We start from the raw sequence: 15,257 nt of genomic DNA on the forward strand, positions 1-15,257 counted from the left end.
TGTGACATCCAGTGGGACTGTCCCCACACCTGCTGTGTGCTCAGCTCTTGTAAATTCATAAAGCCGTTCCTCATCTGTCCTTTTACTTCCTCCTCACCTCACCCTGTGTGGCCAGCATCAGCATCCCCATGTCACCCTGAAGGAGGCAGGGGCTCACAGAGGGCCAGCATTTGCGCACGGTCACACTGGCAGAGCTTCAGGATTCAGTCTAGAGTGCTGACCTTGCCCCTCCCGGTTTCTCTGAGGCCCCCTGGGGTCCCTGACAGGGGCTGGGGCAGGAATTGGAGGGTCCTTCTCTCCCCTCAAACCCCACCCTTACTTCATACCTTTGGGCAAAGTGAAGACAAACTTGCTCCTGGTGAGGGTGAGGCTCTGGCCAGGATCCTGCTGCTCAATGACATCGGTGACAGCAGAGCAGGCAGGGAAGGGGTCCCCATCATTTACCTGCAGCTGCACCCCAGCCCCAGAGCTGGCCTGCAGGGGGTTCTCAACTGACAGCTGCAGGGCGTATCTGCCCTCCTCATTAAACCCCACACTCAAGACCTCGAACTCCAAGTCCAGTGTCTTCTCCTCGGCCCTTAGCCTCTGGCTCAGCTGGCCTGCAGGGACCCAGGGTTCAGGCCCCCTGAAGGCCGTGGCCATGTCAGGGACGGACCCCCCGGGCTGAGCACGGCCCACAGTCCCAGCCTGGGCCCAGTCTGAAAGCCTACACGCTGGGTGCTCAGGGCCGCACCCACCCCTCTCTGTTTGTTTGGAACCCAGGTAACAAGCCAGGAAGCTGGGTCTGCCCTGGGTAACAAAGGCGGCCATTGACCCCTCCCTTTTAGGCGGGATTTTGTTCACTCAACAAATATTTATTGAGCATGTACTGTGTGCCAGGCACTATTTTAGGCTTTTGGAATACAGCAGCGAACCAAAGATTTCCTGCCTTTCTGAAGCTTATCTTCTAGTAGGGGAGGGAGGTGGGGACAAATGAAAATAAGCTCTAAATATAGAAAATAAGTAAATTGTAATGTATGCCAGAAGATAAGTTCTATGGAAAAAATTAGAGCAGGGTCAGGGACGAGGTGAACTGGTGTGAGGAGTACACGGGTGAGGACCACATGCCTCTTCCTTCCCAGGAGGTCTTGAGTTGGGTGCAGGGGTGCATCTCAAGGGAAGAGTGTCTGTTCCTCAGGAGCATGCCCATAGCACCTGCTTCTGGAACCAGTTTACCTTCTTATTCAAAACTCATAATATGAGGCACAGCTTCACTTTACAGAGAGCTCAGAGCTTCTTATACCAAAGAGTTGTCAAGCTGGAACCCATCCTTCCTGATCTTGGGTCTTGCTGATATCCAGTGGGGGAGGGGAGATTCTGGACACTCTTCATAAGAAGATCTCTACCATCACCACCACCATTACCATCTCTACCACCACCATCATCACCACCAGGACTATCACCATCACCACCACCAGCACCATCACCACCATCACCTCCATCACCATCATTCTCATTCTTATCCAGTATCATCATCATCATCATTTATGATACTCATCATTGAGCAGCTACTGGGTGCCAGGCACTCTATATGGCTCCCTGAGGTAAATATAATTATCCCCATTTTACAGGTGAAGAATTTGAGGCTGAGAGAATCTCAGAATACATGGCTAGCAAGAAGCAGAGCTGAGATTTGAACCTAGAGAGTCTAAGTCCATCTATGCTTTCTCCTACTAAACATGTCCTGGGACTGGCTCAGAGATTGAAATTCATACTCTTAGGGACTTTTATACCCTAAAACCGTAGAAGTACAGTTCTGAGTCTAAAGAGTACATTTGTGGACAGCATAGATTTCATTGAAAAGAGTTCATTTGAAGTCATCTTGACTAGAATGCATCATTTTCATAAAGTAAGAGAGAAGCAGTCTAAAAATGGTACTGGCCAGCCCAGCCAAAGACTTCCTCTGGAATAACTAAAATTCAGTGTCTTCGGGTCCCCCGTGGAGAAAGTGAAGCAAACAGGCTTTAGAAGACCAGGGTTCTAGTCACCTGACTTGCAGCTCCCTTTCCCTCTCTGGGTGTCAGAGGCCCCATCTGTACAATGGGTGGGAGTCAGGTGGATGAGTCTTCCCACAGCTCTGGCAGTCTGAAATTCTGTAAGTCATATTGGGAAAGGCCACAGTCTGGCCATTTGGGGAAGAGGGTGGGTGGCAGAGGTTCCCTGGAAACCTTTGCCTAAACTGCTAGGCCTGGCCCACCAGCCTGGGTCCCGAGGCCATGGTTTGCCTCTTCTGGGTCTAAGGCCTTGGAGATCCAGTGATTCCGTGGAAGGGGCTCTCTTCCTTTGCATGTTTGTAGTGACCTCCAGAGATGTCACAAGATGGGAGTCACTTCCCCTGCCCGAGGGCCAGCCTCTGTGCACTGCACCCGGCCCCACACCCCTGCAAGCATCCCCATGCGGGCAACCCTTCTTCCTAGTAGGTTTGTCCCGAAAGTGGAGGCTAACACTCCTCTCTTCCCCTCAGCTTCCTTCTTTCCCTCCCTCGAACTTTCTACAAAGGAGCTGAGGTGACTGTGTTGGTCTTAGCCTGTTTTGAGGGCCCTCCACATCTGACACCCCCAGGCCTCCCATTGCTGGCCTCCCCTCCCCCACTCAGTCTCTGGGGAAGCCTCATTTTTTTGGTGCGTGTGTATGGTTACTTTTTTAAAAGTGGTGGTAAAATATACATAACATAAAGTTTACCATCTTAACCATTTTTAAGTGTGCAGTTCAATAGTGTTAAGTATACTTACATTGTCATGCAACCAAGCTCCAGAAGTCTTCATCTTGTGAAACTGAAACTCTATGCCCATTCAACAGCAGCTCCCCGTTTCCCTTACCCTCAGCCCCTGGCAACCACCATTCTATTTCCTGCCTCTAGGAATATGACTACTCGAGGCACCTCACGTAAGTCGAATCACACGGCGTCTGTCCTTTTGTGACTAGCTTATTTCACTCAGCATGATGTCCAGGGAAAGCTCGCTTTTGCCCAGGCCAGGCCTGCCCTGTCTTCCCTCTCTGCCTTTGCAGGTGCTGTTTCCTCTGCTCAAACTGCCTGGTCCCACCTGATGTCACCTTGCTCATCCTCCAGACTGGCTAAGAGACTCTTCCTCTGGAACAGGGTTAGTGACTCCCTCCTCTGTCATGCTCTGCACCTTCCTCTCCCGTCTCAAATGACGACTGGCCCACACTCAACTGAACATTCCCTCAGAGATCATCTCTGTGTGCCCAGAACAGGGCTGGCCAAGGGATAGGTGCCTGGGGGACCATTAAAGCCTTTTAGAATGAATGAATGAGTGAATGAATGAACGGAAGGATAAACAAATTGATGGACAAACCTGACCCAGCTTCTGCTTGTGCAGAAAAGAATAAGAAGTGGTTCTTCTGGCTATTTCATCTGGGTTCCATCTGTGAGAAGTGAAGACCCCTTTGGGCTGTTGACCCACACTTGGACTCAGAGATGCATCCTGGTGCCTTGGTGGGCTGGCAGGTGCTCAGGAGGGAGGGCAGCAGCGTGGTGGGTAAGTGGCAGGGCAGGAGGCAGTAGTTCCTAATGCTCAGGCTTCTCTGGGTCTGGTCTCAGTTCCACAGAGAAAGTCTGGGGACCTCAGTGAATTTTAGCAGGTCAGGACTGGATAGTACTCCCATTCTACAGCTGGAGAAACTGAGCCCAGAATAGCAGAGCAGAACCGGATCCCTACTCCCTTCCTAGGATTTGCTCCGCTCCCAGCTGCCTCCCTGATTCAGCCTCCTGTGGTTTTCAAGGATTAAACTCCAGGCAGAGGCCTAGCTCCCACAGAAGGAGTCAAGAAGGGGTGGGGTGTGGGGTGAGGAGAGGAGGAAACAGACCTCGGCAGTCCCACCATGAAAGGCCTTAATGGGGCCCTCGAGTCTTCTTTCTTCCCTGGAAGAATCACCACTCAGAGGCCACTGCTTTGTCTGGAAGAGACTGGGCCCGTAATTAGCCCACCCCAGAGGGCCCTTCCTGCTTCCCACAATGGCTTCCTTCAGCCTCCGCCGCTGACACCCCTCACGGCTCCTGTGGGCCCTCAGACCTCCATCCTCAAAGACCCATCTCCAACTCCTTCTCACCTCACCCCACTCCCTGTGCGCAGAGCTGAATGCTCCCGGCAGGGACATCTGTGAGTTTCCTGGATCCTCCCAAGGGCCTGGGGGCTGGGACTATTATCCCCTCCTACAGACAGGGAAGCAGAGGTGCGAGAGATCTGGTGGGTGGGTGAAGGGGTGGACCTGGACATCAGGCCTCCTGATTCCCAGGCCAGTGTGATCACATGATCATCATGGCTCCATATGAGACTTCCGTACCCAGCCCCCTCCAGCAGCCTCCTCCCCACAGTGGAAGCGTCCCAGGCCCGCACCCCACCCCCTTCAAGTCCACAGTACTAGAGGCTCACGGGGTGATAGAATCGCAGACTCAGACAGGCAACGTGAAGCCCAGCAGCCAGCCTCTCTCCATCGCACAGATGGGGAAACTGAGGCCCAGAGCAGGGAAGGGCCTCCTTCGTGGTCACTCAGCTGGTAAGTGGTAAAAGCAAACTGAGAAGCCTGGTCTCTTCCCTCCACTGACTGTGGTGCTTAGGGCCAGGGCCTGGCTCCCTTGAAGCTCTCTTCTCTGAGTGGTGACTCTGATCTAGTCCCCATGCCTCTGGCCCCATCAGGAGCACTGTCAAGAGAGTCTCGGGTCATGCCCAAAGCCCTCTAGCTCTCGCCTTCAGTCAAGCAGGAGCTGGGGCTGCCCGCGTGATCCCTGAGCTCGCCCTGCCAGCCTCCCTCAGAAGGGATAAAGTTCCTGGGGTGGCAGGAAGGAGAGGGAGCCAGACTCTTGGGCAGCATCGGCAGCACTGACCTTTGTCTTCTGTGTGCCCAGGTGCCAGTTGCCCAGCTGCTCCGCTGGCTCTAAGGACTCAAGACCCTACAGACTGTGGGGGTTCTCAGAGCAGTGCCAGTCCTCCTACAGCGCCAGAGACGGACAGGGCAGGTAAGGGGGAGAGAAGGGGCAGGAGCTGGCAGGGGCAGCACCAAGTCAGCACACAACACAGCCCAAGAAAAGGTACCACCTAAAACCTTTAGGAGGAGAGACAAACTTCACAGTCAGGCTCAGAGACAGAAACAGAACAAAGAGCAGGAGAGAGAAACAGAAAGGCAAAGACTGAGTATAGGGAGAGACACAGATCAACAGAGAAAGAATGAGGCAGACACAGAGAATTAGAAGGAGAGACAGAAAGATAGGAGACAGGAGAGTGAGTCAGACAGAGAGAGAGTGGCATAGAGGGAGACAATAATAAGGATGGAAAGAGAGAATGATGGACTGGGACAGACAGGCAGACAGAAGGGCAGAGAGATACAGAGAGAGAAAGAAGCCAAATTGCAGATACTGACAGACAGACCCACCAGTGGGCACCGGTGGGCAGAGTTCTACTGTCTTATCAGACCTAATGCTGAGGGCTGTGTCCCAGGCCTGCCACTTAACCAACTCTGGGGGTCTTTGCCCCACCCCTAGGCCTGGGCCCCAGAGGGGGTCCCCCAGCCACAGAATGGAGCAGCGTCCAAGCTCTGGGAAGGGCGGTTTCTGGTGAAAGAGCCATGAGCTCTACGTGTGCATGCAAATGAAGTGGTGGTGGGAATCTCTGGCAAAACTTCTCCTAGCTCAGTCACTGCCCCTGGCACACCATGTGACCTCTCTGGGCCTTGGTTTCCTCTGGATATGATGGTGATATGGGTAGAACAGGGGTCTCTGAGGTCTCCTCAAGCCCTAAGATCTGGCCTTAGTTCAGTCTCTGTCTTTGCAACTAACTTACTACTCTATCTTCATTAACTCATGACCTCCTCCTCATAGTCCAAGAAAGCCGCTTGAGATCCAGCCATCACAACTGCATTTCAGCTGAGTAGAAGGAGGACGGGAGGAAAGAAAACACCTCTGTTTTAAAGAACACCTCTCTTTGGAAGTTATACTTAGCACTTCTTTTTCCATCTCATTGGCCAATCCTTAGTCTCAGGGCTGCATCCAGCTTTAAGGGATGCTGGAGAATGTGCACTACTAGGCTGGGGACGGAATCCATTCCACATGGCTTAGTGATGCTTTCACAGCTGCTCACTCACAGTAGGCTTCAACACAGCCTTACAATGTTTTCCTTTTGCTTACTGTGGATAACTGCCTAGCTAGATAATTTTTAAATGTACATGTCAAACAAGTGAAAAATCCCCCTTCATTTTCCCAAACTCATTTCTCCCCTGAGTGCAACCTCTATGAACAGTTTGCTGTGTGTCTGCCAGATTCATTTTTTATGTATTTACACACACATATGTATCCTCAGTTTAAAGGAACACAAAATGGGATGGCGATCTATGTATTGCTCAGCAACCTGCGTCCATGTTATTTGTCATTTGGCACTCTGTCTTGGAGTTCTGCTAGGCCAGTCCATAAGGAGGTACCTCATTCCTTGTGACAGCTAACTAGTGCCTTGCCTATAGACTTATCAAAGCTTATCAATGGATATTGGGCTTGTTGCCAATTTTTTGCATTACAAACAGCCTTGGGCATCTTCTCTGCTTATATATGCAAGTGTTTCTTGAGGATAGATTCCTAAGAATGGGCCAAAGGTTAATGCTCTCTTTGTGCTGTCGGTTTAACCCTTTCTATGTAAAAACCCTTCTTTTCCATGGGGAAATGTCGCTTAGGTCAGAGCTGGCAGACCCCTCCCATCTTGGCCTGAGCTGTTCTCTCTCCCTCCCTCTCTCTCACAGAGCAGGCACAGCCCTGGGACCATCCTCTCTGCTGTGCCGTCTGTTCCAGGTTCTTCACCATCATTGGAAGCTAATCTCACATCCTAAAGCCTGTGCTCCTTGGGCTACCCTACCCTTTTCTTAACTGTACCCCCTTTCTCCTTTGAGGAGGAAGAAGATGCCTCCCCAGGTGTCCTTCTCCTGGGAATTTAGGACCCTGCTTCTTGTACCCACACTTATCCCTTCCCTCCCCTCCCTACCTCCTGCAGCACCACATTTTAGCACCTCTGAGCCCTTTTTCCTTCCCCAGTCTTCTTTACTCCCACCCAGGGCACCTCCTCCAGGAGGCGGAGGGGAGAGCATGGCGAGCCTGAGCCAAACCTCAGCTCAGGGGACAGGGAACAGGGGTGACTGTTCCTGCAGCCTTGGGGGTTGCAGGAATGTGCTGGGGAGGAGCAGCAGGCCCCAGAGTCTCAGGCTTTTTTCTTTAGAGAGCTAGGCGATGAGGAGGTGAAGAGAAAGCTCTCTGAGAGCCTTTTGGCTCTCCACCTGGAGTGGATCATACCTGAAATTTGAGCCCCAAAGGCCCATGAAAGTGTGACAATTCCCCCCTTCCCACAGTCAGGGCCCTCAGCCCAGCTAGGCCACAGAAGGATGCTGATCGGGTTATTAAAAGCTTAGCTGGTGGCTCCCCTCCGGCTTGGTGCAATCCATCAAGCAATGGCCCCCAGGGAGTGATGGATGGTGACAAATGAGGGTAGGGGGTTCCCGAGCCCATCCGGGGCCACAGCTGGGGAAAGTCAGCCAGACACCCTGCACAGTCTTCTCCACGATGAGGTGACTCCGAGGGCCAAGGAGATCAAGTTTCGGGCAAATGGCTTGCTGGGTGGAGAGGCTCCTCCGGAGACAAGCTGCCCTGTGTGCTGTGTGGGGCCCCAGCCCTGCTCTGGCCTGAGCTGCAGAGGTGGGGGTGGGGTGGGCTTCTCTGATCCTGGAATCACAGGCAGGAGGCCTGGGGAGGCGGGAGGCCAGGGAGGGGGTTCAGGAGGAGGGGCAGGGCCAGAGCTGGAGGGAAGGAGAGCTGCCTTTCCGGGAGGAGATCAAACACCTTTTAAAGCAGGTGCTGGGGACTCTGCTGGGCCAGCTACTGAGACTGCACAGCCAGCTGTCCCTCCAGGGTCCCAGGCAAGCTGGTGCTGGCGCTCAGAGGACTCCCCAGCTGCTGGGGAACATTCTGCCTTCCTGGAGGGACAGGACTCCCCAGGGTGATCGATAAGGAGAAGGAAGAGATACAGAGAGAGAGGTCAAGAACGCCTGGTGGAGGTGAGGCTGGAGCCCAGCCTTGCGGGCCAGGTAGGAATGGAACAGGTTGGGGAGCAGGGAGAAGGCACCCGGCAGGGACAGAGCATGAACAAAGGCTTGGAGGCAGAAAGGGGGCAGGAACAGTAGGGCCGCATAACTCTGAGGGATGAGCTTGCAGACCTAGAGATGGCTGTACTTGGGGGACACTGGGGAGCTAGTGTGAACTCCAAAAGGCAGGGAGACATCAGAAGAGTCGTGTCTGAGTAGGGTCTGCTTGTGGGCAAGAGATTGATGGAGAGCCATGTCTTATGTTTGTCAGGGAACAAGGAGAGAGAACTTAGGGGATCTGCCCAGCAGTCAGCGTCCTCAGTGAAGGAGGGCAGTAGGAAGCCTGCATCTCAAAGGCCAGACCATGTGGCACCACCCCAGGGAGGACGTGTAGCGAAGGGAGAATCCAGGGCTCTCATAACTGGGGGAATCTTCATGGCCTTTTGGTCAGTCCTCCTCTGAAGGCAGGAAACACTCTGTAGCATCTTGATGTTACCAGCCTCTTCTTGATTGCCTCCACTGATGGGGGGAATCACTACTCTGTGAGAGTAAGAAAGCTACCTTTGTCCTGAGCTGAAATCTTCTTCCCAATCTTCCCTCAGTTCTAGCCTAGCTCTCTGGGAGGAGAAGACCACGCTGCTCCCCTGGAACAGCCAGCTACCCTCCTCTGACTCCTCACCACTGTCCCCATTCATGCCAGAGCAGTGTGGCCTGAATCCCTTGTGCTATGATGACGCTGTTGGTGGAGGGACAGGAGAATTCCAGGAAGGGGACGTCAGGTGATGCTTCTGATGCTCCCACACCACATGGCCAGGGAGGTGGGAGGTAGAGAGCCATCCACATTTCCCTCTCATGAGCTTAGCAGCCAACAACACTGCTTTCCAGCTACTCATGGGGTCAAGCTCAGTCTGTGGCCAGATTTAGGCATGTGTGTGTGCTGGGGGCCATTCAATATGTGTGTGCATGGGTGCACTGGAGACAAGGGCCGCCCCAGAGCTCAGGGGCCTGCATGGGGTTGAACCTGCATTGGCTGCCTATCCATGGGCTCCACCGGCAGGCACATGGGCTGGCCCCACTCTTCTGGGCTGGGGCACACCTTGGGCACTCTCTGCTGTGCTGCTGGGGATCCGGGCTGCTGCGACTCTGAAGTTGGGTGTTGTAGACCTCTCGGGGTTCAGCCAGCCCGGGGGGGGGGGTGGTAAGCAGTGGGGGTCTCTGGGCCTTCTGCAGCGGCTGAGCATGGTTTTGACCATCTTGTCCAAACCTGTGCTTGATCTGCCAGAGTTGGAGGGTTCTTGGAAGGTGACCAAGGTTCTGAGGTGTTTTAGAGGTTCTGGCATGTCACTGGAGTTCTGGGGGTTCATGGGAGGTGATACTCAGGTTCTGGAGTTTCTGGTGATGTTACAAACATTCTGGGCATATTGCTGAGGTTCTGGAGGTGCTCTGGAGGAGCTGGGAGTCCTGGGGAAGGGTGTTCCTGAGGTTCTGGGGCTGCTGGCCTTCCCCGTTCCTTCCTACCCACTGTCAGCTCCTTTTGCGCTGAGCACTTTGCCCTTTGAGGATTTGATAACCACGGGCTGCTGAAGGCACACACGCGGGCCTCTGTTCCTGGACGCACAAATTCCTCAGATTTAATCAACTCGAACAAAAACATGAGGAGGAAGGAAGCCCTATCCCAAGGCCTTTGGGGCCAGCTCCAGCCAGAGGGGCAGGCAGGGCAGCTCGATGCTGGCCCAGCTGGCTGACGGCCTTTGTCTGCTGACAGCCCAGGGGCTTCTGTGACCCCTCCCACAGCGAGCAGGGCTTAGCCACCCCCAAATCTGTGCCCAGTGGGACGCCCTGCTACCTGGGCTCCTCCTTAGGTCTTGGCATCAGCCTTGTCAGGATGTGCCCCCATGGGCTCCCATAGGCCACAGCTAGGCAGCCCTGCCCCCTGCCCTGCGCTCTCCTTGCCTCTCAGACTCTCCTTCTCAGCTCTCCTAAGACACTTAGAGCTCATTCCTGCCACCGTTGCTGACTCTGTCTGACCTCAGGGCCCTGCTCCAGGCCCCCTCCAGGAACCCCCCTCCAAGACTGCCTCAGCCATCTCCTTATTCCCCCTCCTCCCTCCTCTCTTCTGGAAGCTCCTACAGTCTGTCTCCTAAGCACCTCCACTCTCCAGCCTCTCCTCTCCTGATGGCAGGTGCCAGTCTCCAACTCTTGTGGGTAGAGGCCCCCTATAAAGCCCACTGCAGGCGGTAGGCCCTGAACTCTGCTGCCAGGCCTTGGGAGAAGTTCTTCAGGAGCAGGTCATTCCCACCTTTCTCTTCTCAATAGTTTTCCTGGCCAGCTTGCAGTCTGGCCAGGTGGCATCCTCCCTAATGTCTCAGAGCTAATTTTGCAGATACGAGCTCCAAGCTATTCTGGCTCCAAGCTGAGGAGGTAATTTGGGCTCAAGAAGTAGCTCCCTTCTCCTAGCCTGAGCCATACGGCCACCCAGTATCCATGGATCTTCCACCCAGCCTGCCTCCCTGCCCCCTCAAGAGTGGATGGGGGCTCTGGGGGCCAGGAGGGTGGCTGGAAGACAAAGAGGGACGACTGGGCAGTCACAGCCACTCCCTGTGGCTTTGACCTTCTTGCTACAACCAGTGCCTCATGTGCTGGCTCCACATTCTTGGGCCATGAAGTCATTGAGGGCAGGGAGTGGGGGCCTTGGGGAGAGAAGAACCCACAGTCAAATATCTCCAGGCTGGGTGACCTACTCCTTCTGGGACAGAGGTGGGGCTGAGACCCAGAGAGGCCAAGGGAATCACTCAAGGTCACACAGCCAGCCCCAGAGCTTAAACCCAGGTAGGCTGCCCCCACAACCAGGGCATTTCCCACTGCCATATAGAAACTCTGCTCTTTCCTTCTGGATCCCCTCCTTCCTGTTCCCAGCCCAGCCCTGATCAAGGTACTGGGCACAAGGCTGCCCTCTGTCCACTGTGCCCATGCCCGGGGAGAGCCACAAAGCTCGCCATTTCCTTACCTCTGCTAAGGGCCTCCCTGAAGGTAGCCTCTGCATCCTGGGCCTGTGGTGGGGGAGGTGATGCCACGGGTACTGGGCTAACCCTGGGGGAAGCACAGGGTCCGCTGGAAGTTCCTTTGGGGGCAGAGCAATGTGTGGTTCAAGGAGGAGTCCTGTGGGGAGGGCTGCACCCAGACTTGGCTCCCTGCCGCCTTGGCTGCAGATGCTGAGGCTGAGGGGGCCCCTGTGGGCAGCCCGAATGTCTTTCCTCAGGGCCTGGTTGGGTACCCCCTTTCCCTGCTTCAGGGTCTGCTCAGAGAGCACCTCCTCCGGGGCCTTTCTTGACCATCCAGTCTCACACGGCCAGCTCCCCACTGACGTCGCTTCTCTCACCCTACTATGTTGTCCCTGTCAGCACTCATGACACGTATTTTGTCCCCCCGCCCCTCTGCGTGTTAGATTCCCTGAGGTGCAGAACTTTATCTATTGTGCCCGCTGCTGTGTTCTCAGCACATCACGTAGAACGCTGCCTGGCACGGAATTGGCATGCTTTCAACACTGTTGAATGAATGAAGGAACAAACCAGGCTGAGGAGGCAGATTCAGGCTCCCTCTGGGGAAGGAAGCAGTTTCTGACAGGCACAGATGTTCATGGGTGGACGTGAAGGGAGAGAGCTCCCCGTCACAGACTGGACTCCAATTGTTGGAGGTATCATGAGGGGGATTTAAAATGAGGTAGAGTTGGTTGCTCCCTAAGCCATGAGTCCCAGACCCTTGAGCAGTGAAGGGAATGCTGGGCTCTGGTGTTGGAGTGGAGGGCTCTGGAAAGCCCCGCTGGAGAAATCCCAGACACAACAGTAGCCTGCATGGGACAGGCCCCTACAGGAGCGGTGGTCACCAGAACGAGCAATGGCTTTGCCATACCCACTTTATAAAGGCCCTGTGACCCCAGCGCCAGGACTGAGCATCCGGGGAAGGAGGGAGGAGGAGGAAAGAGGCAGAACTCTGTTCTTAGGAGCTCACAGCCAGGCCCCGGAGGCAGGATTCACCCCAATCCCTGGGATCAGACAGGCAGTGTGGACTCTTACATCGCATCGAATAAAGTTCAGCTTTAGCTCTGAGTCAGCAGACGCTGACATCTCTGTGGGTAAGGGAGGGGGGGTCAGAGCCCTCTTTCTGGAAGAGGGGCTGTTTGGGAAGGAAGGGGAGGAACTGAAGCCAGCAGAGTACCAGGCCCTCACCCTGGAAGGCCTCGTGGGTTTGGCCTCAGAATTTGGATGGGGAGCCTTTAGGATTTCAAACCCTGTCCCCTCAGAGCCTCACCCATGCTCTTCCCTCTGTCGGGCACATGCTTCCCCCACCCCCACTCCCACCCTCAACCCCCAGCTTTCTGCTCAGCCAACTTTTCCCTGCCCTCAGGTCCCCCCTGAGAGGTTTCCCTCTTCAAGAATCCACCATTCCTCTCTGACCCAATTCCATTGCCCATGGTGTGCATCAGGGCCCTCTGTGCCTTCCCTTTGTAACACTTGGAGTTGAGGGTATTGAGTTCCTTGTCTGTGTCTCCCCTAACTATAAACTCTCACGTCCCAGGGCCCAGACAGTGCTGGCACTTAGGCATTCAATGAATTTATGTTAAAAAAATAAGTGGATGAATATCTTATAAAAAAAGCCTTCTTGAACAAATGCCTTAGCTGGGTAGGGCCAAGGCCCAGGCCCCTTGGAGGGTATTGGAAGGACAGGGACCCTCAAAAGTCCAGGGGGGCCTGACCCCTACTCAGGACTAGGGGCCTGAGAACTGCTCTCTGCCTTTGTCTGCATCTTGCCCCTGACCCCCCCACCCCCCAGGGCTGGGGCCAAGAAGGGAGGGGAGCCAGCCAGGGGAGATGGCAGGAACCCCCAGCCCCTGCCCAGCCCTGCCTTCCTCACCCTCACCCCCGCACCCCGGGAGGAACAGGAGGCAGGCGGGGTTCTTCTTGCTGAATGTGGGTCTGGTTCGTGTTTAAAGGACTAACTTCCGCCCTGTGGGGGTGAGTTATCTCCTTATGAAATCGAGTGGGAGAAACAAAAAGGTTTTACCAGTGAGCCACATGTTGCCTCTTTCATGGAAACCCAGGAGAAGGAACGGTCAGGCTCCCTCCCCTGCCTCCAACGCGCCCGGCAGCCTCCTTGGGTTGTGGAAGGCAGACACCTGCAGGCCCTGCAGCTGTGGTGGGCGAAGGTGTGGGAGCTTTGGGGCAGGTACTGAAGGCAGGTACGTGCGGGCAGTGCCGACCCTTCTGGCTACATTCCCCCAGGTTTAGGCCGCCTGTGGAGCTGGGGCCCCCTCCAGGAGGGGGCTTTGTCAGGACCACGGTGTGTTCCCATCACTGAGGCCCAAAGTGGCCAGCGACGGGTAGGCTGAGGCTGGGGGGTGGTCTCCAGGGAGCCCAAACAAAGAGGGAAATTGGGCTGAGCCCCCGAGAGCAGCGGGAGGGGCTGGGAGTCCGGCTGGGAGGGTCCGGCAGTGTGCTGAGCCCGCCCCCCGTTTCATCTCCGCAGCTCTTTCCTCCAGCCCTTCCTCCAGTGTGTGTCTGTGGGTCTGTTTGGGTGGGTTTGGGGAGGGGGAAGGAAGAGGGATCTCTGTGCGCAGCTCAGATTGGACAAGCCTTCTTTGAAAGTGGTCCTTTGAGCAAAGCCCTTCTAGTGGCCCGTCAGAGGGACAGGTGCTCCGGCAGCGCCCACGGGCCCTGAGGGGCCCTCTCCTCCAGGGGGATCGCTACCTCCTGCAGGACTGGGCGAGACTGGGCGGGAAGGGACGGGAGGGGACAGGAGAAGCCCTTCCCCTCCTCCTGTGCCATCCGCCCAGGCCCTCACTCCCAGGCGGGTTTTTCCCAGAGTGAAAAGCAAGAAAGTAACGTTTAGGATTAAAGAGAAACGTTCCTTTGTTTTGGTTTTCTTTCTTTTTTTTCCCCCTAAGCCTCTTTTCACATCTGTAGTGGCTTTTTTCCTCTTGTCTGGGGGTCATAGGAGACGGGCCAGAGAATGTCATCCCAGGCAACAGGGAACCAGACGTCCTCCCAGGCTGCAGATGACTATTCCTACGGCAGCTGGTACATTGATGAGCCCGAGGGTGGCCAGGAGCTCCAGCCAGAAGGGTAAGTTGGAACCCCTGGCTCTGGGCCGGCAGAGTGGGATGTGGCAGAGATTACAGACAGGGGAACAGGGAAGACACCCTGGGCAGTGGCTATTAAGATGGACTCTGCCACTCATTTGCTGTGTAACCCTTAGCAAGTCATAGCCTCTCTGGGCTTCAGTCTCCTCATCAGTTTGTTGAGAACAGTAGCCCTTGCCTAGTATTAAGATACTTGGGGTGGGGAGCCTGGGCCAGGCCAGTCACCTAAAAAGAACCTGTGTGGTGTATTTGAAATATGGATTCCTGGGCCCCATCCTTGCAAATTCAGATCCAGCTAGTCCAGGGTGACTCCCTGGGTGATTCTGGCCTGCAGCCGGCATGGAGAGTGCTGGGTGGGAGGTTGAGGGAGTCGAACCTGCCTTTGAGGTGTTGCTGGTCTCTGTGGTAACCATCTAGAGTACTGAGTTAGCAAGTGTCAGGTTCTCTGGTCATGCTGGGGGCGGGGGGCGGCAGAGAACTGTGGCAGAAAGCCTGATGGAGGAGTCACTGAAAGACTGAAGGAACGCACAGCCCCTATTGTCTTTGGCTGGCCCCAGAGTCTCCGTGAAGACGAGGAGGTCCTGTTCTCTTTAGCAGGAGTGCTCAGGCCAGCCCAGGGCGGGGGTGCGGCCTCAGCCCAGCCCAGTGTGGCCTGAGGGCTCGGCTCAAGGCGGCCTCTGCCCAGACCCTTTCTATCTTTGTTTAGTCTGGGCACCCTGGCAGAGGAGCCTGGCCTGCCTGTGCCCCTCATGCTGCCAAGGACGCCCTGCCTGTGTGGGCCCCAAAACCCAGTTCTCCCGTGTTGTTCCTGGCTTTGGCCCCATCCCCCATGTCCCTGCTCTGTCTAAGGGTTTGGGGAACTGGAAAGGTGAGGCTGGGGTGTTGCCAAACCAGATGTGTGCACATCTGTTCCCCATCAAGAACTGAAACTGGAGAAGAAAAAACGCTCATGTGCCTCTCCAGGGGCTGGGGCTGTGGCCTGGCCAGGCCCAGGTCACCCAGCAGGAGC

The 15,257-nt window shown here is 55.3% G+C and overlaps 2 protein-coding genes across 2 annotated transcripts in view; one reads left to right on the forward strand and one right to left on the reverse strand.

Annotated features, from left to right (window-relative positions):
- LOC124233135 (coiled-coil domain-containing protein 33-like) overlaps window positions 1-642 on the reverse strand; it is a 105,293-nt gene extending 104,651 nt beyond the window's left edge. The window contains exon 1 of the mRNA XM_046650273.1: window positions 327-642. Within this exon, the coding sequence (XP_046506229.1) occupies window positions 327-642 (316 nt within the window). The remainder of the gene's footprint in view (window positions 1-326) is intronic.
- A 4,318-nt stretch (window positions 643-4,960) lies between these two features.
- LOC124233115 (receptor for retinol uptake STRA6-like) overlaps window positions 4,961-15,257 on the forward strand; it is a 31,817-nt gene continuing 21,520 nt past the window's right edge. The window contains exons 1-3 of the mRNA XM_046650230.1: window positions 4,961-5,017; window positions 13,211-13,348; window positions 14,104-14,231. Of these exons, the coding sequence (XP_046506186.1) occupies window positions 14,119-14,231 (113 nt within the window). The 5' untranslated portion in view covers window positions 4,961-5,017; window positions 13,211-13,348; window positions 14,104-14,118. The remainder of the gene's footprint in view (window positions 5,018-13,210; window positions 13,349-14,103; window positions 14,232-15,257) is intronic.

Source organism: Equus quagga, unplaced genomic scaffold, assembly GCF_021613505.1.
Source record: "Equus quagga isolate Etosha38 unplaced genomic scaffold, UCLA_HA_Equagga_1.0 153_RagTag, whole genome shotgun sequence".
Classification (NCBI taxonomy): domain Eukaryota; kingdom Metazoa; phylum Chordata; class Mammalia; order Perissodactyla; family Equidae; genus Equus; species Equus quagga.